Source organism: Chanos chanos, chromosome 7 (genome assembly GCF_902362185.1).
Source record: "Chanos chanos chromosome 7, fChaCha1.1, whole genome shotgun sequence".
NCBI classification, from domain to species: Eukaryota; Metazoa; Chordata; class Actinopteri; order Gonorynchiformes; family Chanidae; genus Chanos; species Chanos chanos.
The window spans coordinates 5,424,822-5,452,015 of record NC_044501.1 but is presented as its reverse complement, the minus strand read 5'-3'; the positions used below and the strand labels follow the sequence as shown (position 1 = coordinate 5,452,015).

Here is a 27,194-nt window from a genome sequence, read left to right as displayed (position 1 = left end):
TTGTCCCATTGGTCTCTGTGTACTATGTTCCATGCCTTGTTTTTCACAGTAAATCTTACTGTATGAGATGAATGTATGTGAAATGGATCAGAGAGACTGTGTAACTGTGTAACTGTCACAGTTGTACTGAGCTTAAGAGTTCTGTGCTTAACTGTGCTTAAGAGTTCTGTGTATGATGACCACTCAGTTAACACATCTAGACAAAAAAAAAGTTTTCTTCTTTTTCTTCCGCCTCCTGATTGGCTCTCAGGTTCTCAGCTCAGTGACCTACACACAATATGACTCAGAGATCTTTAGACAAACCCACATGTTACAGCTCCAACAAAGTTTTCATTAACCTTAATATCAAAACCTTACTCAACCGTGAATGTCGTTTATTTGAATTCACTTATCCAGACACTTTGCTCACACCACATTTATTTAGACACAAATGACCCTGTTCTAATATATCATTATGCATCGTATATGATGATGATGATGATGATGATGATGATGATGATGACGATGATGTGTGTTCAATGTACTGACGCTTTTGTTATGTAAAAAAATATCATAATGATGTGTCTCATGTCTTTCAGGTGTTTATGGACAGAACTGGGGTGTCACATATAATCCTGTTAGTATCTGTGTCCTGAAGGGTTCATCAGTAACCATGTCCTGCTCCTATACATATCCCAATGATAATACAATCAAAACACTTTTTTGGACAAAGCATGAAGTTGGGAACCCCTCTGATTTGTCTAAAGACATAGATTATAAAGGCAGGTTTCATTACCTTGGAGATAAACAGTCAGACTGTACCATGAAACTGATTAATGTGACTCAGACACATTCAAGGAGGTATCGATTCAGATTTATTACAGATAAGAACAGGTGGCTTGGTCAACCTGGAGTTAGACTGTCAGTTACAGGTATGTTTTCACACAGAAAATCTCCTGTTCTGTCTGTAAACTGTATAAAAAGCCCATCAGTTGTGTTTACACTGAGTGTACTGACAGACTAAACTGACAGATAACTCCCATTATCCATAGGATGGTTTGACTGAATCTGAGATCTTCTCTGTTCTCTCCTGTTTTCAGACCTACAGGTGGAGACTCCAGAGAGAGTAATGGAGGGTGATACAGTCACTCTGAAATGTAATACCACCTGTTCTCTGAGTAGCACACCAACCTTCATCTGGTATAAAAATGGACATGATTTAACAAGGACAACCATGAAGAACAATGAACTCTCCTTCCAGTCAGTCAGCTCTGAGGATAGAGGCAGTTATATGTGTGCTGTACAAGGTCATGAGCATCTTCACTCTCCTGCTGTCACTCTCAATGTCATACGTGAGTGAAAAAGATTTGATCAAACATTTTTATTATGAATTTATTATTACATGCGTTCATGTAGCATAATGTTACACACATTGTCCATATAATTCTCTCATTACATACTTTTGTGAATTGGTGAAAAGAAAGACATTTTATTCGCAAAGCGTTTGCCATTCTAAAACTGCAGCTTTTAAAATTTTGCTGAACTTTTTTTTTATTTATTTAGATCCTCCAAAGAATACCACAATGTCTGTCAATGCCTCTGGTGAAATAGTGGAGGGCAGTTCAGTGACTTTGACCTGCCGCAGTGATGCTAATCCACCAGCCACCTACACCTGGTTTGAGAAGAATGAAACTGTCACTATAAGAAGAGAAGAGACCTACAGGATCAACAAGATCAGCTCTGAGGACAGTGGGGAATATCACTGCAAGTCCAGTAATCAGCATGGCCATCAGTATTCAAATACCATATCCCTGAATGTTTTATGTAAGTAAGATATGATGTGACTCTTCATGTTTGTGTTTCATTATTACCTCAAATGTGACTGTGTGTTTTGTATATTTTGTTTTCTCTAGATCCTCCAAGAAATACCACGGTGTCAGTCAATGCCTCTGGTGAAATAGAGAAGGGCAGCTCAGTGACTCTGACCTGCAGCAGTGATGCTAATCCACCACAGATAAACTACACCTGGTATAAAGAGAGTGTAACTTCACCTGTAGGATATGGACAGAGTTACATCATCAACAACATTCAGTCCAGTAACAGTGGACTATACTACTGTGAGGCCCAGAATAAACATGGCTCTCAGAAAACCACTGCTGTACCAGTCACACTGAAAGGTATGGAAACTGTCATAGATATGAAATCTGTCTTAACTAGAACTATGATGAAGTGATTTGGGCTTTGTTTTCTCAGGAGACTACAACACTGTCATTTATATAGTTACTGGGATCACGGTGTGTGGAGGAACTCTACTTCTCAGTGGTTTAATGTGGATGAGGTCAGTCAACATGTGGGAATTTTACATTCAAAATCTCAGTGACTCATAATTGGCTACCTCTGAATATGTTTGTAGAAATGAGCAAAAAAAAAGGAATAAAAAAATATACGGTTGGCAAAAATATTATTTCCTCATCATATTTTCATTCATTTGTGTATGTGTAGAAAGAAGAAAAGGGGGAGCAATCCTACAGAACAAAATTCAAAACAGGCAAGTGTTGTTCTTGTTTTGCTGTTATTATTATTACTACTATTAGTGTAGCTGCTGCTATTGTTGTTGTTGTTGATGATGATGATGATGATGATGTGATGATGGTGTCATTGCTGTTGTTTTGGTTATTATTTTATTTATGGCTGAATCTCTCAGGGTGTTACCTGAGTACTGTTACAGTGCCATCCTGTATTTATTTGCTTTGGCAAGTGAATGACTCACATTTAAGCTTTTAAACAGAAATGAAAATATGAAGATTATATTGATGCATTCAATAAAAAGTATAATCAGTAGGTCAGTGCTTGCACACTTTGATCTTTTTAGGTTCAGTCCAGTTCAGGTGCTTTCAGTTCAGAACCATCCCGAGTAGATATTCTGAGGTCAGTCTGGTTTAGTGCTTTGCTGAATTTTGGTTGTGGTCACATCTCTGGCTTTGCACAACATGGAGCTCAAATTTATTGGCCTTATCTTTAGCAAATATCAGTGTGTCAGCTGCCATGTTATAGTGCCCTCTAGAGGAATTGGAGCAATACAGCAAGAGGCTAACTGTTATAATGCAGTGCATCTTGTGTGAGTTTCAAAAATAGTGTAGGAGAATTGGCATAAGTGTTGTTAACTAATTATGGCAGAACACAGAACACTGGGAACATGTGTTGAACATTGTTTGTTTCCTTTTCTTGTGGTAAGTCGAGTGAGGCATAAGGTTTGGTGAATGGGGATGGTGGACTTCAATGTTGCTGTCTCAGTTTTATACTTATTTATATTTACTTATTATCTGTTTGTTTATTTATTTTCATCTTTGTTACCCGTGGGTTTCTCCATGACACGGCCACAGTCTCCTGTGTCAGACCATCCACACACAGAATCTCTACTGCACTGTAGAAAAGAACTCTGGGGTGCTGTAAATACACCACAGATAAATACATAAACTCTACATAAAATGAATAAGTTCTCTCATTTTCTCTAATAATATTGGATATACTTCTCTCTGTTACCTAATTTTAAACAGGAAAACATACACTGGTGAAGAGACGTTAGGTATTAGTTCATTTTTATGTAAGATGTAGTAGAATGTTAATGTAAAAACTAACAAATAGAACATGTTTTGTGAAATTTACTTGAAAAAAGTTGCAAAGTTTAGGTAAAGTTCACTCAATAATACATGACGTCAAATTTACTTCAAAATTTCACCTTTTGCTGTCTTTCTGTGCCACTGTCTTGTTTTCTATTGAAGGAAACTGTCTGGTGAAAACACTTGGGATTATTACACTCTAGTTGTCCCTGATCAACCCCTGCATCAGCACAGGAAAGTCAAGATCTCTCCTGTTTACTTAAGGAGCTTTACAATGGGCCACTGCAGAGTATAGGGGAGGAACATTTTATATCTGAGTTTTGAGTTATTGCTGCTTCATCAACTGATATAAAACCCAAGTCATGCAGGAAACCGCTGTTAATGTTGGTAACAAATTAAGACAGGAGCTGGAAACATGATCAGTGCTGTTTGATTGCTCCTCTGATGTTAAGTAAAAAGAGAAGTTAACCTGGACTTTGTGTTGGGTATTGTGATGTAACAGCGAGTTTGTTAAAACTGCACTGAAAAAGCTAACACTGAGAAGTGATTTACTTGTTTTTGTTTGTTTGTTTTTTGTTTTACGTTTTTTTACCCAGAATTTCTTTTTAACAGGAATGTTCAAGTCATCTTCTAAATACTCTAGAATGAATAATTATCTAGGTTTATGTCGTATAAAAACTCTTAAAAAAACAAAAACAACAACATAAAAACACCTCACTTTTCTAATGTGTCTTTCAGAACTGTCTGTACAATGATGTACCACCAAGGGGCTTGAGTGATGACACCACATCACATGACCCAGGCACTCACGATGACCCAGCCAATCAGGATGACTCAGCCAGTCAGGATGACGAACTGTATGCTAACGTTTCTTTTTCAAAAACTGAGTCATCACGTCGTGTCTCTAACATTTTTAATGATGATATATATGCTAACATGTAAACATGGTGACAATGTCATGAAAACAAGGCACATGCACAGGCACATGACATTCAATGACAGTGTAGCTTGGAGTTTTCTTCTTTATTTTATTTCTTTATTTACTCCACAATGCTGTTTATGGGCTGTCTTTTGGGTTGAGCCTGTTCAAACAGTTGTCATTTACATTTACGTATTTTAACATTTTTCTGATGCATTCATTGTTTAAATGTTAACTATAACGTTTCTAACGCAATGCTGAGACCAATGTAAAATTACTAACTGAACTGTTGCCCCTCTGTAAATTGACTTATAATTAGAAATGTTTCTTTTACTTTCTGTACAGTGTCATTTTTTTTACTGAAATCTGTCATTTTGAGCTCTCATTTGAAACGTAAAATGAAATGAATGTAAATTCCTGATAATCAGCTTTTTTCTAATGCTCGTCTGTGACTGTCCTTTAGTGATATTGATTTTAAACGTGTTTTAGGTTTTTATCACAACTTCATATTGCTTAATACTGATATGATTTTAATGTTGTGTATGTTGAAACGTTTTCCTGATGTACCTGAAAGTGGATCATTGTTAGTGTTAAATAAAGATGTCAATTCAATTTGTCAGTGTGGATGATTCCTCTGTTACTATGGTTACTAACTCTCGGCGTGCATGAGCACAGCACTACTGGGACAATATCTCTTCACTAGACACCAGTGTCAACCTGTTTGGCTTCATGTTACTCAAGTATGTTGAGGGTTTTATGTGTTCATGGATTTCCTCTGATTTCACTTGTTCATTCATGAAAACAGCAGTATGGCCTTTCTTTTTTCACACAGTTGAGTTTAGCAGTACTACCCTACACTTTAACAAGTAAAAGAAAACACAAATGAATTTTTAAAAAAAAATCTTTTTGTATGTAGGATTACAGTAAATCTGAGTATTGATTGTGATTCAGAAAACTGACATAGAACTAGACCTGGTGCTTAATTTCATTTCATGCACATCGTCACCAGCAGCTGGAAAGAGACTAGAACTATCTTCAGTCCTGTAATGGTTAGGTGCTTTGAAGTGGTATCTCTAAATCTGGTAGATTGACAGCTCTGTATGTAGTGACATTTCCAACCTGTTCTCATATAACTTGAGTTGAACACTGACATATGTGGACATACACCATGAACAAAACATCAATAGTTGAATTTGCTTGAGAAACTGTTGCAGTTCTATGTTGAATCCTTTAGAGGGCACTAGTTCACCTCTGTCGCTTCTCAATGTCATTTTCAACACGATGTCTTTAATGGCATTTCATTAAGAACTGTTATAAAAAGTGCTGTTTTACAAACTTTTCTGATGCCTCAGATTAATGCTTCACAGTAAAAGTTTACAACTTTCACACAATACATTTTCTTATGCTCAACATGATGCTGTAAGCATGTTATAACATGTCCATATCTGAAGCCTGTTTAATGAATGAGATCAGATTGGATATGTCAGATACAGAGTCATGTCTCCAGCAGTAGGAATGAGTGTGGAACAGTCTATAATCTTATTCAGAGGTGGCAAAAGTAAAAGTAGAAGTGCCCTTGCTTTAAAAAAAAAAAAAAAAAAAAGTACTCTAAGTGGAATTAAACCGACTACCATTTTTGGAAAGTTTAAGTGATTGAGTATTTTACTCTTACTTAGGTGATTTTCAGGAGGGACATTTTAACTCTAGCTAGAGTAATCTTTTTTTTTAGCAAAAGTACTTCTACTTTTACTTTTGCCACCCCTGACCTTAACATGGTTAATATGACATTTCCTTTCATTCTGGATTCCACAAGTTTCTGTGTCGTATTAAACTAATCTACTTGTCTTAGCAAATGCCTTAGCAAATTGTCTGGTAGCGCAGGTTTTGTTAAGCTGGAGTCAGGACCGGTGGAGTCCTTGTGGATGAGGAAGTCTAATGAAGTCTAATGAAGTCTAATGAAATCTAATGAACTCTAATGAAGTCTAATGAACTCTAATGAACTTTAATGAAGCCTAATGAAGTGTAATGAAGCTGTTAGGGATGGTTACGTGGAGCTGATTTTGACAAAACTTTCACTGATCTGTGAGAATTGTCAGTGTGATTACACCTCTACAATGGAAAAATGTTTGAAATAAAAGTGAAGAGCAAGAGAAAAAGAGAGAGAGAGGCTTTGACCCTAAATAATCTTTTCAGTGATCACAGAACACATCCATGCTAACAGACAAATGTTAAAGTTAGAAAAGTGTTATGTTTTCTCACTGAGGCGGTTGTCTGGAGATATGACTGTTGAGTAATTGGTCCACATTGTCACTGGTCCCCACATTGTAATGACAAATCTAAAAAAAGATATAATGAATATTCTGCGAACATGCTCTTTTATGGAGAGTGAGAGAGAGAGAAAGATGAGATGCAGTGTAAAATCAAATGTATTAGTATAGAAAAATAAGATCTCAATAGTACAGTGTACGAAGCATTCTTTTGTTATAGCTCACATCCACGATTAATGATTAAGAGAAACAGCAAATCACTAAGTGTGAATGGAATATTTTAAATCTCCCGGTCTTTTTGGTGGATACGGTGAGTAGTCAAAAATGCCTACAATAAAGTAAGGACAAAGAGAAACTAAAGGGAAGACAATGACACAGAGGAAAGAGATTTTTCTGCAGTTCCAGTTGATGTGTTTCAGAGAAGATGTTTTCACACATGTTAAGTTAAAGGCTTGGTCGAAATAACACATCAGTTAAATATAAAATGAGACAGTGACTCTTACAGAGAACACTGATGTGAATGGACTCTGTCGTTGTTCAGTTTGTCATTGAAACTGAGCTAAACAGATTCTCCATTTAAAATGCATTTTAGTCTGGGACTAGACAGGGTCTTTGTCTCTTAAACTCTGGCCTTGATATTTAGTTACACTATGAAAACTCACAGTAATAACTGTTTAAATCCAGTCATCATTAACTCCAACTCCATACTCCGTTTCACTGATGAGTTCACACATACTAAAACCTTCCAATGCATTTATGAGGACATACATGAAGACATACATGAATGTTGGTATGTTGTGTTCTGTGTGTTTCAGGTGTTTATGGTCAGGATTGGGGTGTCACATATAATCCTGATACTATCTGTGCCCTGAGAGGTTCATCAGTAACCATGTCCTGCTCTTACAAATATCCCATTGGCCCCATAGTCAAAAAAGCTTTCTGGATGGAAAAGCACTTTAAACCTGATTTGTCTGTAGATCCATATTATAAAGGCAGGTTTCATGACCTTGGAGATAAACAGTCAGACTGTAGCATGAAATGAAGTGATGTGACAGAGAGAGAGATGCAGTTATGTATCTATTCAGATTTGAAACAGATAAAACAGAGGGGAAATGGACTGGTTCACCTGGAGTCCGACTCTCAGTTACAGGCATTTTTGCAACTCTTTGCAATTTTGCATCTCTAGGTACATGAAACATTGGATTATAAATATTATTACAGTATATTTTAAATGAGCACCAAACATCTTTCATTATTATGATCATTAAGACAGGTGATGGAAACGTGTGCTCAGTGCTGTTTGACTGCGTTACGTTAAGTAAAGAGAGAAGTTAACCTTTGTTCCATCTTACGCTCCATGTCTCTGAACACCTTCATTACTTCAGTTAGCTGACAGGCGCTACATCGCAGCTCCTCTATTTCTTTCTGATCCTTAGGCCTGTACAGGTTGTCCCTGTCCTCCACGAATCGTAGGATGGTGTGGCGATGATTCTCATTTTCCATATGTGGAGCTGCATTCTCTTGCTCTACCTCTGTATGAGGGCTCCATAAATCCATCAGTGTCCAAGAGCTTGGTGGCTGGCAGAATGATTCCCTAGGGCCCGGTGAGTCTTCTCACTCTGAATCACTATCTTCATGTTGAGGAGTGTGTAGTCTGGTGGTTGAAGCACACTCTCTTCTGCTATTACTGGAAAGGTCGTAGACCGCAAGTTAACTTGGGGGATGAACCTTTCTTCTAGGATGGATTATGGGTAATCCCTCATTCTCAGGCTGGCTGTTGTCATGACTGGAGAAAATCATTACTGTGGTAATTCCCCAAATCCGCCTGGAAGGACCAGTTTGTAAAGTGGGTAATTCTAAAAACGTGACTGATGAGCTAGGTTGCAGAATCGGAGGAGCTTGGAGTCGCCACAGAGCATCCAGTCAGGGATGAAGTTAGGAATTTCTCCTTATTAATTCCAATACACCAATCACATGCACCTTTGGCTTATTGTTGTTTATTTATGTGGTTTCTGACAAAGACAAATACAATGACAATACAAGAGAAGAAAAATGAACATAACTAAGATACTGAATTCGAAACAAACTTATACTGGATTAAACTGTAACATGAGTTGGGTACTGTTATATGAAATGTTCTGATCCTTTACTAATATGTTAACAGTGAGACAATGAGAGATTATCTCTGCTTAAAGCTCTTGTAACCAATATATCCATGAATGAACATTAGCGACTTTAGCTAATATGCTAATATGCTAGCGTTAGCACATCAGTAAGTACATAAAAATACAAGGAGGGTAATGAGCAAGTTGGCAACTTTTGACAGTATTTCGCTAACATCACACAGACCGAAAGTGCTTATAGATAAATTTTCTCTCCACTTCAAACAACATGGGAATTCACAAAGTTAGATATTACGAATGTAATTTAATCTAAAAGGAGGAAATAAACGGGCTCTGATTCTACCTTTTTGGCTGGCTCACTCTGAACCAAAGGCACCTAAACAGTAATTGGCCACCAGGAGAAGGGGGAACCCTGTGATTGACAGACACAGAGTACAATAGAACAGCAAGACACAACGCACCAACAAGTAAATGATAAATGTACAGAAATGACAGAAAACCTTTTCCACAAAAAGAGAAGAAAAGAAAAGAGAAGACAGGAGGAGTCATCTTGTCACGTCCACTGTGACTTTGGTCATGAATATAGGAATTAAAAGGAATAATTTGGGGAAACAAAATAGCAATGTGAAAACTGGCATTTATTTATTTACATTTATTAGTCTTGGTAAAGTGAAACACGTCAGTTACTCTGCCCACTCACACTCACTCACTCACTCGAAAACTTGAACTTACTCATTCCAGCCACTAGATGTCATCACTTTCCTGCAGACTCCACATGAACCTGTAATAGATGATGCCTGACTACAAACCATTTGTTTAAATAACACTTAATCAAATGATGAAAAAAGATGTGTTTCCTGTTTCCTGCTGCTCAATTCAAAGCAATGGGAAAGACAGGGTGGTGTGTGTGTGTGTGTGAGGAAGATGTGCTGACACTGAATATGAAGAATTGTGTCTTTAAATTATTTTCAAATGATATGTTTGTTTGTATGTGTGTGTGTGTGTGTGTGTGTGTGTTTCAACTGGGCGTGCTCTTCCACAAGCCTTTTCAGTAGCACAGTAGTCCTTCTTTGGTGGTCCTTCTGTTTGCATTGATGACGTTGGCGAAAGGATTCAATCCTTAAAGTTAAGCCAGTGGATTCTTACTTCATCCAGAAGAGTGACATCTTCACTTTAAGTGTCACCATCATCACTGCTCTTTCTCTCATAGCAGCAATTATATGCTATACCACTAGGGGCAGTGTTGAAGCCATGGTAAGGGGTAAGGTTGGAGTGAAGATTAGAGTCAATACACTCACTTCTCCTGTCTGTTTTAAGGGTGAAAATTACACAGCAATGGACATGATCCCCTCTCTAGGACTGATCCTGAGTGAACAAAGGAAAGCCTTTTCATATTTTCTCTCTCTCAGTTTCTCTCTGTTTCTCCCTCCCTCTCTCTCTCTCTCTCTCTCTCTCTCTCTCTCTAAACATTTCAGAGGACAGATTCATTGACTCTGTTATCAGATGCTCAGATTTTGCTTTTGAAACTCTGGCCATGAGTCACCTTTTAATCTTCATGCCAGAAGTTTCTTTTTCATATTAGACCTGTGTTAAGACCTTCTTGTTCTATCAGATGTTGAGTGGCTGGTAGTGCTGGAGTCGTTATGCTGGGTCAGGACTGAGTGGATGGGTCAGGACTGAGTGGATGAGGAAGTCTAATCAAACTGCTCTGTGTTACTGGGTGGAGCTCATTTCGACAAAACTGTCACTGCTCTGAGAGAAAAGGCAGTTTGAGGGAACACCTCCCCCCACCCACCTACACAAAATATGCTGTGTGTGAAATGGAAACTACATGTGTGTGTGTGTGTGTGTGTGTGTGTGTGTGTGTATACATGTGATTGTGTTTCTCAAGTGGATGTATTAAGCTCTCTTTTTCGGTGTTATTGTCACCTTCAGACTGAGAAGGACAAACAAAGTGAACACCATTTAAAACCACAAACACTGAAGATGTTATTCTAAATGCAGAAAGAGACAGAGAGAGAAAGAGACACTAGTACAAACATGAGGAAAAATTCTTTTCGTTATGTAATTATCAAACTAGCTTTAATGTTTTCATGAGCTTACTGTGTCTGACTAAATACTGACAAAGTACATGTTCTGCCAAAACTTGTAAAGAAATAGTATATTTTACTCATGACCTGAACTAAAGTATTCAAAGAAATGTGTAGTCTTTGACCATCTTTGAAATTTTTGCGCTTTCAGACCATTTTTGAATTTTTTGTTTGGCTATTTAAAATTAGCACCATAAGAGAGAAGATTTCATTTTTATGATTTATCTTTATTACCTTGCCTTTCTGTTTTTAGCTCTTTACGGGAAGTGAAGTCGTTCAACACTTGTGAATCCCCCCACTCTCAAAGGGAAGGGGTGGAGTTTCAGCTCCCCTTTGTCTTACTGTGAATTATGACCAAGCCTTTTGGCGTAAGTTATTCGTTAACTCTTTCATACTAAGATGAATGAAGCATTCTTATATTATCATAAAGATTTTAGATCCATGTGTAAGAGGAAAATAATAACAGTTATAGTTCACATAATACTTTGCTTTGATAGTTCAGTCTTCTAGTTGTTTAAATCCAAATGGTGACTATTCAGTGAATCATCTCTGTAAAGACAAAGAGAAACTAAAGGAATTCTGATCACAAAGACAAAAGTAAGATTCATCAGGAAAGAAGAGGGATGGTTTCTAGTTCAAGGTTGATTTCAGACGACTTGTTTGAGAGAGAGAGAGATGTTTTAACACGAGCAGAAGAGGTGAGGAAGAAGTGTACAGTAAAACGTGTTAACCACACTCTCTGAGGACTATTCCTTTTGTTGCCTGTATTTATATGTGTGACAACTTCAGTGTGGCAGTCAGATGATGGTGCTAAGACCTGCAACACCATGGTAAGAGACACAAGACAGTAGCTTTTCTGTCTTAAAGAGCTTCTGCAGTTTTAAAAAACTATATTTCAAATGGAATATAATATTAAACCCTCATCTGCTGAGTAATGTGAGAAATGAATTGACTCATGTCTTTGACTTTACTGTACCTGTAGTTGGAGTAATAAGCAAGTCAGAAAAGCTTTTAGAATAACAAACTATATTTGAAATGTATGTTTTACATAACATTGAAACCAGTGATGATGGTGCGTAAAAGTGTTTTTGCTTTCTCTATTGTTATTAGCAATTATAAAACCAAAACATTACTATTACGCAGGTTATTGTGGTGCCATCATTTGAAATGTCTCTTCCTCCTTCTTTGGTCTTTCTGTTTATTGTTCATGGTAAGTCTGTTCTCTTTCCTTATTTTTTAAAAATGAAATGAAACAAAGAGGAAAGTCTGACTGCATAAAGTGAATGCATTTGAATTGTACCAACACTAGAGTGTAATTTTCCCATTGCTCTCTGTGTACTATTTTCTGTGTATTTCACTAAGAAAAGTCTTACTGTATAAGATACATGTATGTGAAATGGATCAGAGAAACCATGTAACCACGCGTAAGATTTCTGTGTACAAAGTCCTCACAGTTAACACATCCAGACCAAAAAAACTTTCTTTTTCTTCTCCTTCCTTCTGATCAGTTCTCAGATTCTCAGCTCAGTGACCTACACACAGCCACTACTCACTCTCAGATCTTTAGTCACGGAAACAAACACACAATTGACACCTCAAACAAAATCTTCATTAAACTCAGTGTCAAAACCTCACTCAACTACGAATGTTATTTATTCTGAATTCACTTATCCAGACACTTTGCTCACATGACATTTATTTATACACAAATGACCTTAGACCAGTGTATCATTATGTATCATATAGACTGATGATGTGTGTTCTGTGTGTTTCCAGGTATTTATGGTCAGGATTGGGGTGTCACATATAATCCTGATAGTATCTGTGCACTGAATGGTTCATCAGTAACCATGTCCTGCTCCTACACATATCCTACTGGTCATACAGTCAACGCAACTTTCTGGATGAAAAATCGGCTTGAGGGTTTGGAGACCTCCGGTATGTCTGAAGATCCAGCTTACAAAATAAGGGTGGAATATCTTGGAAATAAACAGAACAACTGCAGTATGAAACTGACTAATGTGACAGGACAAGATGCAAAAAGGTATTTCTTCCGATTTACAACTAATTATACCAGTGGGAAATGGATTGGTGAACCTGGAGTTCAAATGTCAGTTACAGGTATGTTTTCACACAGAATCTCCTGTTGCCTCTTTTAACAGTATAAAACTGCCATCAGTTGTGTTCACACTGAGTGCACTAAGAGACCAAACTGACAGGTATCTCTCATTATCCATAGGAGGGTTTGACTGAATCTGAGATCTTCTCTGTTCTCTCCTGTTTTCAGACCTACAGGTGGAGACTCCAGAGAGAGTGATGGAGGGTGAAACAGTCACTCTGAAATGTAATACCACCTGTTCTCTGAGTAACACATCAACCTTCATCTGGTATAAAAATGGACGTGTTTTAACAAGGAAAACCATGAAGAACAATGAACTCTCTCTCCAGTCAGTCAGCTATGAGGATAGAGGCAGTTATATGTGTGCTGTACAAGGTCATGAGAATCTTCCCTCTCCTGCTGTCACTCTCACTGTCACGTGTGAGTGAAAAGGATTTGATCGAATATTTTTATTATGCAGTTTTTATTTTTATTACATGTGTACATGTAGCATAATATTACATACATGTCCATATACTTCTCTTATTAGATACTTTTGTGAATTGGTGAAAAAGAAAGACATTTTATTCAAAAAGAGTTTGCCATTCTAAAACTGCAGCATTTATTATTTTGCTGAACTTTTGTTTTGTTTCATTCAGATCCTCCAAAGAAGACCACAGTGTCAGTCAGTGCCTCTGGTGAAATAGTGGCAGGCAGTTCAGTGACTCTGACCTGCAGCAGTGATGCTAATCCACCACAGATTAACTACACCTGGTATAAAGAGAGTGTAACTTCACCTGTAGGATATGGACAGAGTTACATCATCAACAACATTCAGTCCAGTAACAGTGGACTGTACTACTGTGAGGCCCAGAATAAACATGGCTCTCAGAAAACCACTGCTGTACTAGTCACACTGAAAGGTATGGAAACTGTCATAGATGTTGTCATATGAAATCTGTCTTAACTAGAGCTATGATGAAGTGATTTGATCTTTGTTTGCTCAGGGGACTACAACACTGTCATTTATACAGTCACTGGGGTCACAGTGTGTGGAGGAACTCTACTTCTCATTGGTTTAATGTGGATGAGGTCTGTCAATGTGGGAATTTTACATTCAAAATCTCAGCGATTAATACTCTAACTGGTCTACCTCTGACTATGATTGTAAGCAACTAAGGGGAAAAAACAACAACATTGTTTGCAAAAATATTATCTCCTCGTATCTTCATTTATTTGTGTATAAACAGAAAGAAGAAAAGGGGGGGCAGATCTGCAGAACCAAGTTCAAAAGAGGCAAGCGTTGTTCTTGTTTTATTATTATTATTATTATTATTATTATTATTATTATTATTACTATTATTATCATTATTGTTGTTGTTGTTGTTATTGATACTGATGTTTTATTGTTTGACCTGTTGTTTAAGATGTTACCCGAAGTATTATCATAATGCCATGCTATTCTGATTTGGTTTGGCAAGCAAATGAGTCACACTCTAAGGTTTTCAGAAATGAAAATAGGGAAATTTAACTGATATATTCGATAAAAAAGTATAATCAGTAGGTCAGTGCTTACCCACTTTGATCTTTTTAGGTTCAGTCTAGTTCAGGTGCTTTCAGTTCAGAACCGTTCAGAGTAAATGTTTTGAGCTCAGTCCAGTTTAGCGCCTTTGTTCAGTTTTGATTGTGGTCACTTGTCTGGCTTTGCACAACATGGAGCTCAAAACTGTTTGCTTCCTCTATAGCAAATATCAGTGTGTCAGCTGCCATGTTAGAGTGCCCTCTAGAGGAATTGGATCAGTACAGCAAGAGGCTAACTGATATAAAGCAGTACATTTTATGTGAGTTTCAAAAATAGTGTAGGAGAATTGACATAAGTGTTGTTAACTAATTATGGCAGAGCACAGAACACTGGGAACATGTGTTGAACATTGTTTGTTTCCTTTTCTTGTGGTAAGTCGAGTGAGGCGTAAGGTTTGGTGAATGGGGACGATGGACTTCAATGTTGCTGTCTCAGTTTTCTATTTACTTATTTACTTATTTGTTTATTTATTTTCATCTTTTTATCTGTGGGTTTCTCCATGACACAGCCACAGTCTGTGGTGAAAAATCACAAAAAGGCAATTTTACAACAAAGGGTCAATAGAGTTATACCTCAGCTCATATAAATGATGCTGTTTTCAGTAGTTCACAAAAGTACCATGTAAGACTTTATGGAATATTTTCTGATATTTATGATATGGTATTTGTATTTGTGTAGTACATTATTTGTGAAGATTTTCAAAAACAACATCTCAGTAGATGTTGTTAAAACTCACACAGACATATGTCTGTGTGAGTTTTAATCGACTGTCTCATTCAGATGCTCCAAAGAAGACCACAGTGTAGGCACTAACTTTGTTCAGTTTTGGTTGTGGTTGTGTCCTCTGTAGCGAATATTAGTGTGTCAGCTGCCATGTTAGGGTGCCCTCTAGAGGAACTGAATCAGTACAGCAAGAGGCTAGCTGATATAAAGCAGTAAATTTTATATGAGTTACAAAAATATTGTAAGAGAATTGTCATAAATCTTATTGATTAATTACGAGAGAAAATAGAACGTTAGGAGCATGTGTTGAACGTTGTTTGTTTGGTCTTCTTATGGTAAGTTTAGTGAAAAGACAGAAAGTTTTCGTTGAGGTTTAAGGTTTGGTGAATGGGGATAATGGAGTTCCATGCTACTATATCCATTTTTTATTTACTTATTTTATTGTTTGTTTATTTTCATCTTTTCACCTCTGGGTTTCTCCATGACACGGCCACAGTCTCCTGTGTCAGACCATCCACACACAGAATCTCTACTGCACTGTAGAGAAGAACTCTGGGGTGCTGTAAATACACCACAGATAAATGCATAAACTCTACATAAAATGAATAAGTTCTCTCATTTTCTCTAATAATATTGGATATACTTCACTCTGTTACTTAATTTTAAACAGGAAAACATACGCTGGCAAAAAGACGTTAGGTTTTAGTTCATTTTTACGCAACATGTAGTAGAATATTAATGTAAAAACTAACAAATAGAAAATGTTCTGTAAAATTTACTCGAAAAAAGTTAATGTCCTGTCCACAATATTCCAAAGTCCCATGATGCCTTGCGCAGAATATGTGCAGAACTTCCTGTTTAGCATAACCGTTATGTTAAATGCTATGGTAATGTCTTATAATGGCAGAAACGGAAATTTACTTTGAACAATTTCCATACACATTATTAATGCAACACTTAATTTGGTGTGAATGATTTAATATTGTTACTGTTGATTTTTATGTGTTGCCTAGAAAATTTGCATTTCAAAATTAAAAACTGTTTCATACAAAGAGCTAAAAATGATTAGTTAATAAAATCTGATTTTAAAACAGTCATTTGCGTTCAGAAAGCAGGTCAAATATATGGAGGAAATCTAAGCTGGCTTTACCTAATATATGTTAGTAAGAGACATTTGCAATGTTTGGGTAAAGTTTGCTCAATAATAAATTTACTTAAAAATTTCAGCTTTTGCTGTCTCTCTCTGTGCCACTGTCTTGTTTTCTGTTGGAGGAAACTGTTTGGTGAAAACCCTCAACCCTCAAAACCCTCACTTTTCTAATGTGTCTTTCAGAACTGTCTGTATAATGATGTACCACCGAGGGGCTCGAGTGATGACACCACATCACATGACCCAGGCACTCACGATGACCCAGCCAATCAGGATGGTGAACTGTATGCCAACGTTTCTTTTTCAGAATCTGAGTCATCACGTCGTGTCTCTAACATTTTTAATGATGATATATATGCTAACATGTAGACATGGTGACGATGTCATGAAAACAACACAGGCACATGACATTCAATGACAGTGTAGTTTGGAGGTTTCCTCTTTATTTTGTTTCTTTATTTACTCCACAATGCTGTTTATGGGCTGTCTTTTGGGTTGAGCCTGTTCAAACAGTTGTCATTTACATTTACAAATTTTAACATTTTTCTGATGCATTCATTGTTTAAATGTTAACTATAACGTTTCTAACGCAATGCTGAGACCAGTGTAAAATTACTAACTGAACTATTGCCTTTCTGTAAACTGACTTATAATTAGAAATGTTTCTTTTACTTTCTGTACAGTGTCATTTTTTTACTGAAATCTGTCATTTTGAGCTCTCATTTGAAACATGAAATTAAATGAATGTAAATTCCTGATAATCAACTTTTTTCCAATGCATTTCTGTGACTGTCCTTCAGTGATATTGATTTTGAACGTGTTTTAGGTTTCTATCACAACTTCATATTGCTTAATACTGATATGATTTTAATGTTGCGTATGTTGAAACATTTTCCTGTTGTACCTAAAACTGGATCATTGTTAGTGTTAAATAAAGATATCAATTCAATTTGTCAGTGTGGATGATTCCTGTGTTACTATGGTTACTAATTCTCAGCGTGCATGAACACAGCACTACTGGGACAATATCTCTTCACTAGACACCAGTGTCAAACTGTTTGGCTTCATGTTACTCAAGTATGCTGAGGGTTTTATGTGTTCATGGATTTCCTCTGATTTCACTTGTTCATTCATGAAAACAGCAGTGTGGCCTTTCTTTTTTCACACAGTTGAGTTTAGCAGTACTACCTTACACTTTAACAAATAAAAAAAAAACAAATGAATTTAAAAAAAAAAATCTTTTTTGTATGTAGGATTACAGTAAATCTGAGCATTGATTGTGATTCAGAAAACTGACATAGAACTGGACCTGGTGCTTAATTTCATTTCATGCACATCGTCACCAGCAGCTGGAAAGAGACTGGAACTATCTTCAGTCTTGTAATGGTTAGGTGCTTTGAAGTGGTATCTCTCAATTTGGTAGATTGACAGCTCTATATGTAGTGGCATTTCCAACCTGTTCTCATGGAACTGGAATTGAGCATTGACATATGTGGACATACACCGTGAACAAAACATCAATAGTTGAATTTGCTTGAGAAACTGTTGCAGTTCTATGTCGAATCCTTTAGAGGGCACTAGTTCACCTCTGTGTCATTTTCAACACGATGTCTTCGATGGCATTTCATTAAGAACTGTTATAAAAAGTGCTGTTTTACAAACTTTTCTGATGCTTCAGATTAATGCTTAACAGTAAAAGTAAGTTTACAACTTTCACACAATACATTTTCTTATGTTCAACATGACGCTATAAGCATGTTATAACATGTCCATATCTGAAGCCTGTTTAATGAGATCCGGTTGGATATGTCAGATACAGAGTCATGTCTCCAGCAGTAGGAATGAGTGTGGAACAGTCTATAATAATATTCAGAGGTGGCAAAAGTAAAAGTGGAAGTGCTCTTGCTACAAAAAAGTACTCTAAGTTGAATTAAACCAACAACCGTTTTTGGAAAGTTTAAGTGAGTGACTATTTTACTCTTACTTAGGTGGTTTTCAGGAGGGATATTTTAACTCTAGCTAGAGTAATTATTTTAGCAAAAGTACTTTTACTTTTGCCACCGATGACCTTAACATGGTTAATATGACATTTCCTTTCATTCTGGATTCCACAAGTGTCGTATTAAACTAATCTACTTGCTGGTAGAGCAGGTTTTGCTAATCTGAAGTCAGGACCGGTGGAGTCCATGTGAATGAGGAAGTCTAATGAAGTCTAATGAAGAGTAATGGAAGTCTATTGAAGCCTAATGAAGAGTAATGGAAGTCTGATGAAGTCTAATGAAGAGTAATGGAAGTCTATTGAAGTCTAATGAAAAGTAATGGAAGTCTGATGAAGTCTAATGAAGAGTAATGGAAGTCTATTGAAGTCTATTGAAGTCTAATGAAGTCTAATCACGTGTAATAAAGCTGTTAGAGATGGTTACGTGGAGCTGATTTTGACAAAACTTTCACTGATCTGTGAGAATAGTCAGTGTGATTACACTTTTACAATGGGAAAATGACTGAAATAAAAGTGCAGAGCAATAGAAAAAGAGAGAGGGAGGCTTTGACCTTAACTAACCTTTTTAATGATCACAGAACGCATCAATGCTCACAGACAAATGTTAAAGTTAGAAAATTGTCATGTTTTCTCACTGAGGCGGTTATCCGGAGATAAGACTGTTGAGTAATTGGCCCACATTGTCACTGGTCTAATGTAATGACAAATCTAAAAAAAGATATAATGCTTATTCTGAGAGCATGCTCTTTTATGGAGAGTGTGTGTGTGTGTGTGAGAGAGAGAGAAAGATGAGATGCAGTGTAAAATCAAATTTATTAGCACAGAAGGATAAGATCTCAATAGTACAGTGTACGAAGCATTCTTTTGTTATATTTCACATCCACGACTAATGATTAAGAGAAACAGCAAATCACTAAGTGTAAATGGAATATTTTAAATCTCCCGGTCTGTCGTTGTTCAGTTTGTCATTGAAATCAAGACCTGCAACACTATCGTAAGAGAGAAAAGTTTTCTTTTAACTTTTCTTTTTAAGAGTCATTATGGTTTGAAAGAACATAATTTAATTTGTGATTTAAAACTGAATGTTAGATTAATAAAAAGTTGAATTAATGCAATTTAACACTAAACCTGTTTCTACTGAGAAAAGCGTAGTTTTATTACAGCGATATCATTGTAACGGTGGCCTTCCTAATAAAAGATAGAGGGAAATAAAAAAAAACAAAACAAAGAAAATAGTTCAGTTTAATCATATATATTAGATAATATGAAACAAACTGGAATCATGCCAAAGGAATGCTCTTTGTATATTGTATCGTATATTGATTACATCGTTTGGAAAACTAATACTTGTATCATATTCGAGTACAAGTGGCTGTGGTGTTGTTATTCAAAATGTCTCTTTTGCTTTCTCTGGTCTTTCTTTGTATGGTTCAGGGTAAGTCTTCTTCCCATTTTGTTCATTAATGATGAAACTGAATTAACTGCCCTCTGTGAACTGCAATAATTGCAGTTACCCTCAGTTCGTTTATGAGTACCTCAGAGTTTCTCTTTGTAGAGATAAACTGTAACCCCGGCTTTAGTGTGTTATGAGCCCTAAACGTGAACATACATGTCTATAAAAGGACTTCCTCCTCTTCTCCTGCGCTCTGATTGGCTCTTTTATTTTTGTTGTTTCTCACCACAGCTTCAGCTTTTCTGTGTATGCTACAGTCAGTGGCACATCCAGGGCTGGAGTTTTTAGACTGGGGCTAAACAGATTCTCCATCTAAAATGCATTTTAGTCTGGGACTAGACAGAATCTTTGTCTCTCAAACTGTGGCCTTGATATTTAGTTACACTCGGAAAACTCACAGTAGTCACTGTTTAAAGTCATCATTAACTGCAACTCCATACCCCATTTCACTGATGAATTCACACATACTAAAACCTTCCAATGTATTTATGAAGACATACATGGCTCTCCACAAATGTATTGGTATAGAACATTGATAATGTTGTGTTCTGTGTGTTTCAGGTGTTTATGGTCAGGATTGGGGTGTCACATATAATCCTGATACTATCTGTGCCCTGAGAGGTTCATCAGTAACCATGTCCTGCTCTTACAAATATCCCATTGGCCCCATAGTCAAAAAAGCTTTCTGGATGGAAAAGCACTTTAAATCTGATTTGTCTGTAGATCCATATTATAAAGGCAGGTTTCATGACCTTGGAGATAAACAGTCAGACTGTAGCATGAAATGAAGTGATGTGACAGAGAGAGAGATGCAGTTATGTATTTATTCAGAACTGAAACAGCCAACAAAGGGCGGAAACGGACTGGTTTACCTGGAGTCCAACTCTCAGTTACAGGCATTTTTGCAACTCTTTGCAATTTTGCATCTCTAGGAACATGAAACATTGGATTATAAATATTATTACAGTATATTTTAAATGAGCACCAAACATCTTTCATTATTATGATCATTAAGACAGGTGTTGGAAACATGTGCTTAGTGCTGTTTGACTGCGTTACGTTAAGTAAAGAGAGAAGTTAACCTTTGTTCCATTTTATGCTCCATGTCTCTGAACATCCTCATTATTTCAGTTAGCTGACAGGCGCTACATCGCAGCTCCTCTATTTCTTTCTGATCCTTAGGCCTGTACAGGTTGTCCCTGTCCTCCACGAATCGTAGGATGGTGTGGCGATGACTCTCATTTTCCATATGTGGAGCTGCATTCTCTTGCTCTACCTCTGTATGAGGGCTCCATAAATCCATCAGTGTCCAAGAGCTTGGTGGCTGGCAGAATGATTCCCTAGGGCCCGGTGAGTCTTCTCACTCTGAATCACTATCTTCATGTTGAGGAGTGTGTAGTCTGGTGGTTGAAGCACACTCTCTTCTGCTATTACTGGAAAGGTCGTAGACCGCAAGTTAACTTGGGGGATGAACCTTTCTTCTAGGATGGATTATGGGTAATGCCTCATTCTCAGGCTGGCTGTTGTCATGACTGGAGAAAATCATTACTGTGGTAATTCCCCAAATCCGCCTGGAAGGACCAGTTTGTAAAGTGGTTAATTCTAAAAACTTGACTGACGAACTAGGTTGCAGAATCGGAGGAGCTTGGAGTCGCCACAGAGCATCCAGTCAGGGATGAAGTTAGGAATTTCCCCTTATTAATTCCAATACACCAATCACATGCACCTTTGGCTTATTGTTGTTTATTTATGTGGTTTCTGACAAAGACAAATACAATGACAATACAAGAGAAGAAAAATGAACATAACTAAGATACTGAATTCGAAACAAACTTATACTGGATTAAACTGTAACATGAGTTGGGTACTGTTATATGAAATGTTCTGATCCTTTACTAATATGTTAACAGTGAGACAATGAGAGATTATCTCTGCTTAAAGCTCTTGTAACCAATATATCCATGAATGAACATTAGCGACTTTAGCTAATATGCTAATATGCTAGCGTTAGCACATCAGTAGGTACATAAAAATACAATAAGGAGGGTAATGAGCAAGTTAGCAACTTTTGACAATATTTCTCTAACATCACACAGACCGAAAGTGCTTATAGATAAATTTTCTCTCCACTTCAAACAACATGGGAATTCACAAAGTTAGATATTACGAATGTAATTTAATCTAAAAGGAGGAAATAAACGGGCTCTGATTCTGCCTTTTTGGCTGGCTCACTCTGAACCAAAGGCACCTAAACAGTAATTGGCCACCAGGAGAAGGGGGAACCCTGTGATTGACAGACACACAGTACAATAGAACAGCAAGACACAACGCACCAACAAGTAAATGATAAATGTACAGAAATGACAGAAAACCTTTTCCACAAAAAGAGAAGAAAAGAAAAGAGAAGACAGGAGGAGTCATCTTGTCACGTCCACTGTGACTTTGGTCAAGAATATAAGAATTAAAAGGAACAAATTGGGGAAACAAAATAGCAATGTGAAAACTGGCATTTATTTATTTACATTTATTAGTCATGGTAAAGTGAAACATCTCAGTCACTCTGTCCACTCACACTCACTCACTCACTCGAAAACTTGAACTTACTCATTCCAGCCACTAGATGTCCTCACTTTCCTGCGGACTCCACATGAACCTGTAATAGTGGATGCCTGACTACAAACCATTTGTTCATATAACACTTAATTAAATGATGAAAAAAGATGTGTTTCCTGTTTCCTGCTGCTCAATTCAAAGTAACGGGAAAGACAGGGTGGTGTGTGTGTGTGTGAGGAAGATGTGCTGACCCTGAATATGAAGACTTGTGTCTTTAAATTATTTTCAGATGTTTGTTTCTGTGTGTGTGTGTGTGTGTGTGTGTGTGTGTGTTTGTTTGTTTGTGTTTGTTTTAACTGTGCGTGCTGTTCCACAATCCTTTTCAGTAGCGCGGTGGTCCTTCTTTGGCGGTCCTTCTGTTTGCATTGATGATGCTGTCAAAAGGATTCAATCCTTAAAATTAAGCCAGCGGATTATTACTTAATCCAGAAGAGGGACATCTTCACTTTAAGTGTCACCATCATCACCGTTCTTCCTGTCATAGAAGCAATTATATGCTATACCACTAGGGGCAGTGTTGAAGCCATGATAAGGGGTAAGGTTGGAGTGAAGATTAGAGTCAATACAATCACTTCTCCTGTCTGTTTTAAGGGTGAAAATTACACAGCAATGGACATGATCCCCTCTCTAGGACTGATCCTTAATGAACAAAGGAAAGCCTTTTCATATTTTGTGTCTCTCTGTTTCTCTCTGTTTCTCCCTCCCTCCCTCCCTCTCTCTGTCTCTGTCTGGGTCGCTCTCTCTCTCTCTCTCTCTCTCTCTCTCTCTCTCTCTCTATCTCTTTCTCTCTCTCTATCTTCCTTTCTCTCTCTCTTCATAAACATTTCAGAAGACAGATTTATTGGCTCTATTATCAGATGCTCAGATATAGCTTTTGAAATTGGGGCCTTTAATTACCTTGCAATCTTCATGCCAGAAGTTTTTATTTCACATAGACCTGTGTTAAGACCTTCTTGTCTTATCAGATGTTGAGTGGTTGGTAGTGCTGGAGTCGTTATGCTGGGTAACACACACACACACACACACACAATAGATGCTGTGTATGAAATGGAAATTACACGTGTGTAGGTGTGAGCGTGTATACGTGTGATTGCGTGTCTTCAGTGGATGTATTAAGTTATATTTTTCTGTGTGGCTGTCACCTTCAGACTGAGAAGGACAAACAAAGTGAACAAAGTTCAACATCATTTAAAACCACAAACACTGAAGATGTTATTCTGAGTGTGGAGAGAGACAGAGAGAGAGAAAGAGACACTAGTACAAACCTGAGTTAAAATACTCTTTGTTATGTAATTATCAAACAGTCTGTAATGTTTTCATGAGCCTTATCGAGTCCAAAATACCGTTCTGCCATGTTCTGCCAAAATCCTTAAAGAAACAGAGGAATTTATTCATGATCTGAACTAAAATGTTCAAAGAAATGTGCACTCTCAGACTATATTTGCAGTTTTTGTTTGTTTATTTAAAATGATCAGCATAAGAGAGAAGCTTTCATCCTTATGATTTATTTTTTCATCTTGCCTTTCTGTTTTCAGTTCTTTACAGGAAGTGAAGTTGTTCAGTGGTCACAGCAGCAATCATGTTAAAAAAAAAAACAAAAAAAGTGAAATGCCCTCCTCTCTAAGAGAAAGGGGTGGAGTTTCAGCTCCCCTTTGTCATACTGTGAATTATGACCAAGCCTTTTGGTGTATGTTATTCATTAACCCTTTCATATGAAAATTTGTAAGGCATTCTTATATTATCATAAAGATATTTGATTCATGTGTGAGAGAAACGTTATAACAGTAATAGTTCGTATAATACTTTGCTTGGACAGTACAGTCTTCTAGTTGTTTAAATCCAAATGGTGAATATTAAATAAACCATCATTGTAAAGGCAAAGAGAAACTAAAGGAATTCTGATCACAAAGACAAAAGAAAGATTTATCAGAGAGAGAGGGGGGTTTTGTCCAGTTAACGGCTGATTTTAGACGACTTGTTTCAGAGAGAGCGAGATGTTTAACACAAGCAAAAGAGGTTAGGAAGAAGTGTATAGTAAAACGTGTTAACCACACTCTCTAAAGACAGATTGTTGGGTAGACTATATTTATATGTGTGACAACTTCAGTGTGGCAGTCAGACGATGGTACTGAGACCAGCAACACCATGGTAAGAGACACAAGACAATAGCTTTTCTTTCTTAAAGAGCGATGGCAGTTTTAAAAAACTACATTTCAAATGGAATATAATATTAAACCCTCTTTTGCTGAATAATGAATAATGTGAGAAATGAATTGACTCATTTCTTTGACTTGATCATACCTGTAGTTGGAGTAAGTGATTTGTAAAACCTTTTAACATAATGAACTATATTTCAAATGTATGTTTTCGATAAAATTGAAGCCAGTGATAGTGGTGTCTAAAAGTGTTTTTGCTTTCTCTAATGTTATGAGTGAGTAAATAACAAAAACAATACTATTACAGAAGTTATTGTGGTGCCATCATTTGAAATGTCTCTTCCTCCTTCTCTGGTCTTTCTGCTTATTGCTTCAGGGTGAGTCTCTTATCTCTCCATATTCTTTAAAAATGAAATGGAACAAAAAAGAAAGTCTGTCTGCAGAAAATGAATGCATTTGAAATGTTCCAAGACTAAAGTGTAATTGTCCTATTGTTCTCTGGGTACTATGTTTAACTTTAGTTCATTAGGCTGGACTAAACAGAACAGTGAGACACTGTAACTCTAACCAGTGACTTCCCCAGCAGAGCAAAAAGTCTGACTGCAGAAAATGAATGCATCAACACTAGAGTGTAATTGTCCCATTGGTCTCTGTGTACTATGTTCTGTGACTTGTTTTTCACAGTAAATCTTACTGTATGAGATGAATGTATGTGAAATGGATCAGAGAGACTATGTAACTGTGCTTAAGAGTTCTGTGTACAATGACCATACAATTAACACATCTAGAAAAAAAAAAAAAAAGTTTTCTTCTTTTTCTTCCACCTCCTGATTGGCTCTCAGGTTCTCAGCTCAGTGACCTACACACAATATGACTCAGAGATCTTTAGACAAACCCACATGTTACAGCTCCAACAAAGTTTTCATTAACCTTAATATCAAAACCTTACTCAACCGTTTATTTGAATTCACTTATCCAGACACTTTGCTCACACCCCATTTATTTAGACACAAATGACCCTGTTCTAATATATCATTATGCATCATATTTGATGATGATGATGATGATGATGATGATGATGATGATGTGTGTTCAATGTACTGACGCTTTTGTTATGTAAAAAATATCCTAATGATGTGTGTTATGTCTTTCAGGTGTTTATGGTCAGAACTGGGGTGTCACATATAATCATGTTAGTATCTGTGCCCTGAAGGGTTCATCAGTAACCATGTTCTGCTCCTACACATATCCCAATGATAATACAGTTAAAAGAACTTTCTGGACAAAAGGTGATGGTTCTGACCCGCCTAATTTGTCTGAAGACTCAGGTTATAAAGGCAGGGTTCATTACCTTGGAGATAAACAGTCAGACTGTACCATGAAACTGATTCATGTGACTCAGACAGATTCAAAGATGTATCGATTCAGATTTATTACAGATCAGGACAGGTGGCTTGGTCAACCTGGAGTTAGACTGTCAGTTACAGGTACGTTTTCACACAGAATCCCCTGTTCTATCTGTGAACTGTATAAAAAGCCTATCAGTTGTGTTCATACTGAGTGTACTAAGAGACCAAACTGACAGATAACTCATTATGCATTGGATGGTTTGACTGAATCTGAGATCTTCTCTGTTCTCTCCTGTTTTCAGACCTACAGGTGGAGACTCCAGAGAAAGTGATGGAGGGTGATACAGTCACTCTGACATGTAGAACTACCTGTTCTCTGAGTAACACACCAACCTTCATCTGGTATAAAAATGGACATGTTTTAACAAGGAAAAACATGAAGAACAATGAACTCTCTTTCCAGTCAGTCAGCTCTGAGGATAGAGGCAGTTATATGTGTGCTGTACAAGGTCAGGAGAATCTTCCCTCTCCTGCTGTCAATCTCACTGTCACATGTGAGTGAAAAAGAATAATATCAAAGATTTTTATTAAGAATTTGTGTATGTTCATGTAGTATAAAATTACATACATGTTCTAGCAGTGCAACATGTATTATTTTGCTGAACCCTTTTTTTTTTCATTTTATTTAGATCGTCCAAAGAAGACCACAGTGTCAGTTAGTCCCCCTCGTGAAATAGTGGAGGGCAGTTCAGTGACTCTGATCTGCAGCAGTGATGCTAATCCACCAGCCACCTACATCTGGTATAAGAAGAATGGAAGTGTCACTATAGGAAAAGAAGAAACCTACAGGATCAACAAGATCAGCTCTGAGGACAGTGGAGAATATCAGTGCAAATCCAGTAATCAACATGGAGAGCATTTCGCTACTGTGTTTCTAAATGTTCACTGTGAGTGTCTTTGTTCTTACCGATATTAAAACTGCTTAATCTTTCAAGACACTGTTGTGTTAGTGAACATTTGGGTTTCTTCAGCTTTTTCCTTGTTGTAATGTTTCTCTCATTTAGATCCTCCAA

General features: G+C 37.0%; 2 protein-coding genes across 2 annotated transcripts in view; both read left to right on the top strand.

Annotated features, from left to right (window-relative positions):
• Positions 1 to 652: 652 nt before the first annotated feature.
• On the top strand, positions 653 to 8,383 carry LOC115817223 (B-cell receptor CD22-like). The gene is made up of 6 exons (XM_030780491.1): positions 653 to 911; positions 1,080 to 1,331; positions 1,543 to 1,803; positions 1,893 to 2,156; positions 7,601 to 7,668; positions 8,222 to 8,383. The coding sequence occupies exons 1-6, from the start codon at positions 653 to 655 to the stop codon at positions 8,381 to 8,383; spliced, it is 1,266 nt and encodes a 421-aa protein (XP_030636351.1).
• A 4,465-nt stretch (positions 8,384 to 12,848) lies between these two features.
• LOC115817222 (B-cell receptor CD22-like) overlaps positions 12,849 to 27,194 on the top strand; it is a 32,935-nt gene continuing 18,589 nt past the window's right edge. Inside the window, exons 1-4 of the mRNA XM_030780490.1 lie at positions 12,849 to 13,119; positions 13,286 to 13,537; positions 13,756 to 14,019; positions 26,811 to 27,068. Of these exons, the coding sequence (XP_030636350.1) occupies positions 12,849 to 13,119; positions 13,286 to 13,537; positions 13,756 to 14,019; positions 26,811 to 27,068 (1,045 nt within the window). The remainder of the gene's footprint in view (positions 13,120 to 13,285; positions 13,538 to 13,755; positions 14,020 to 26,810; positions 27,069 to 27,194) is intronic.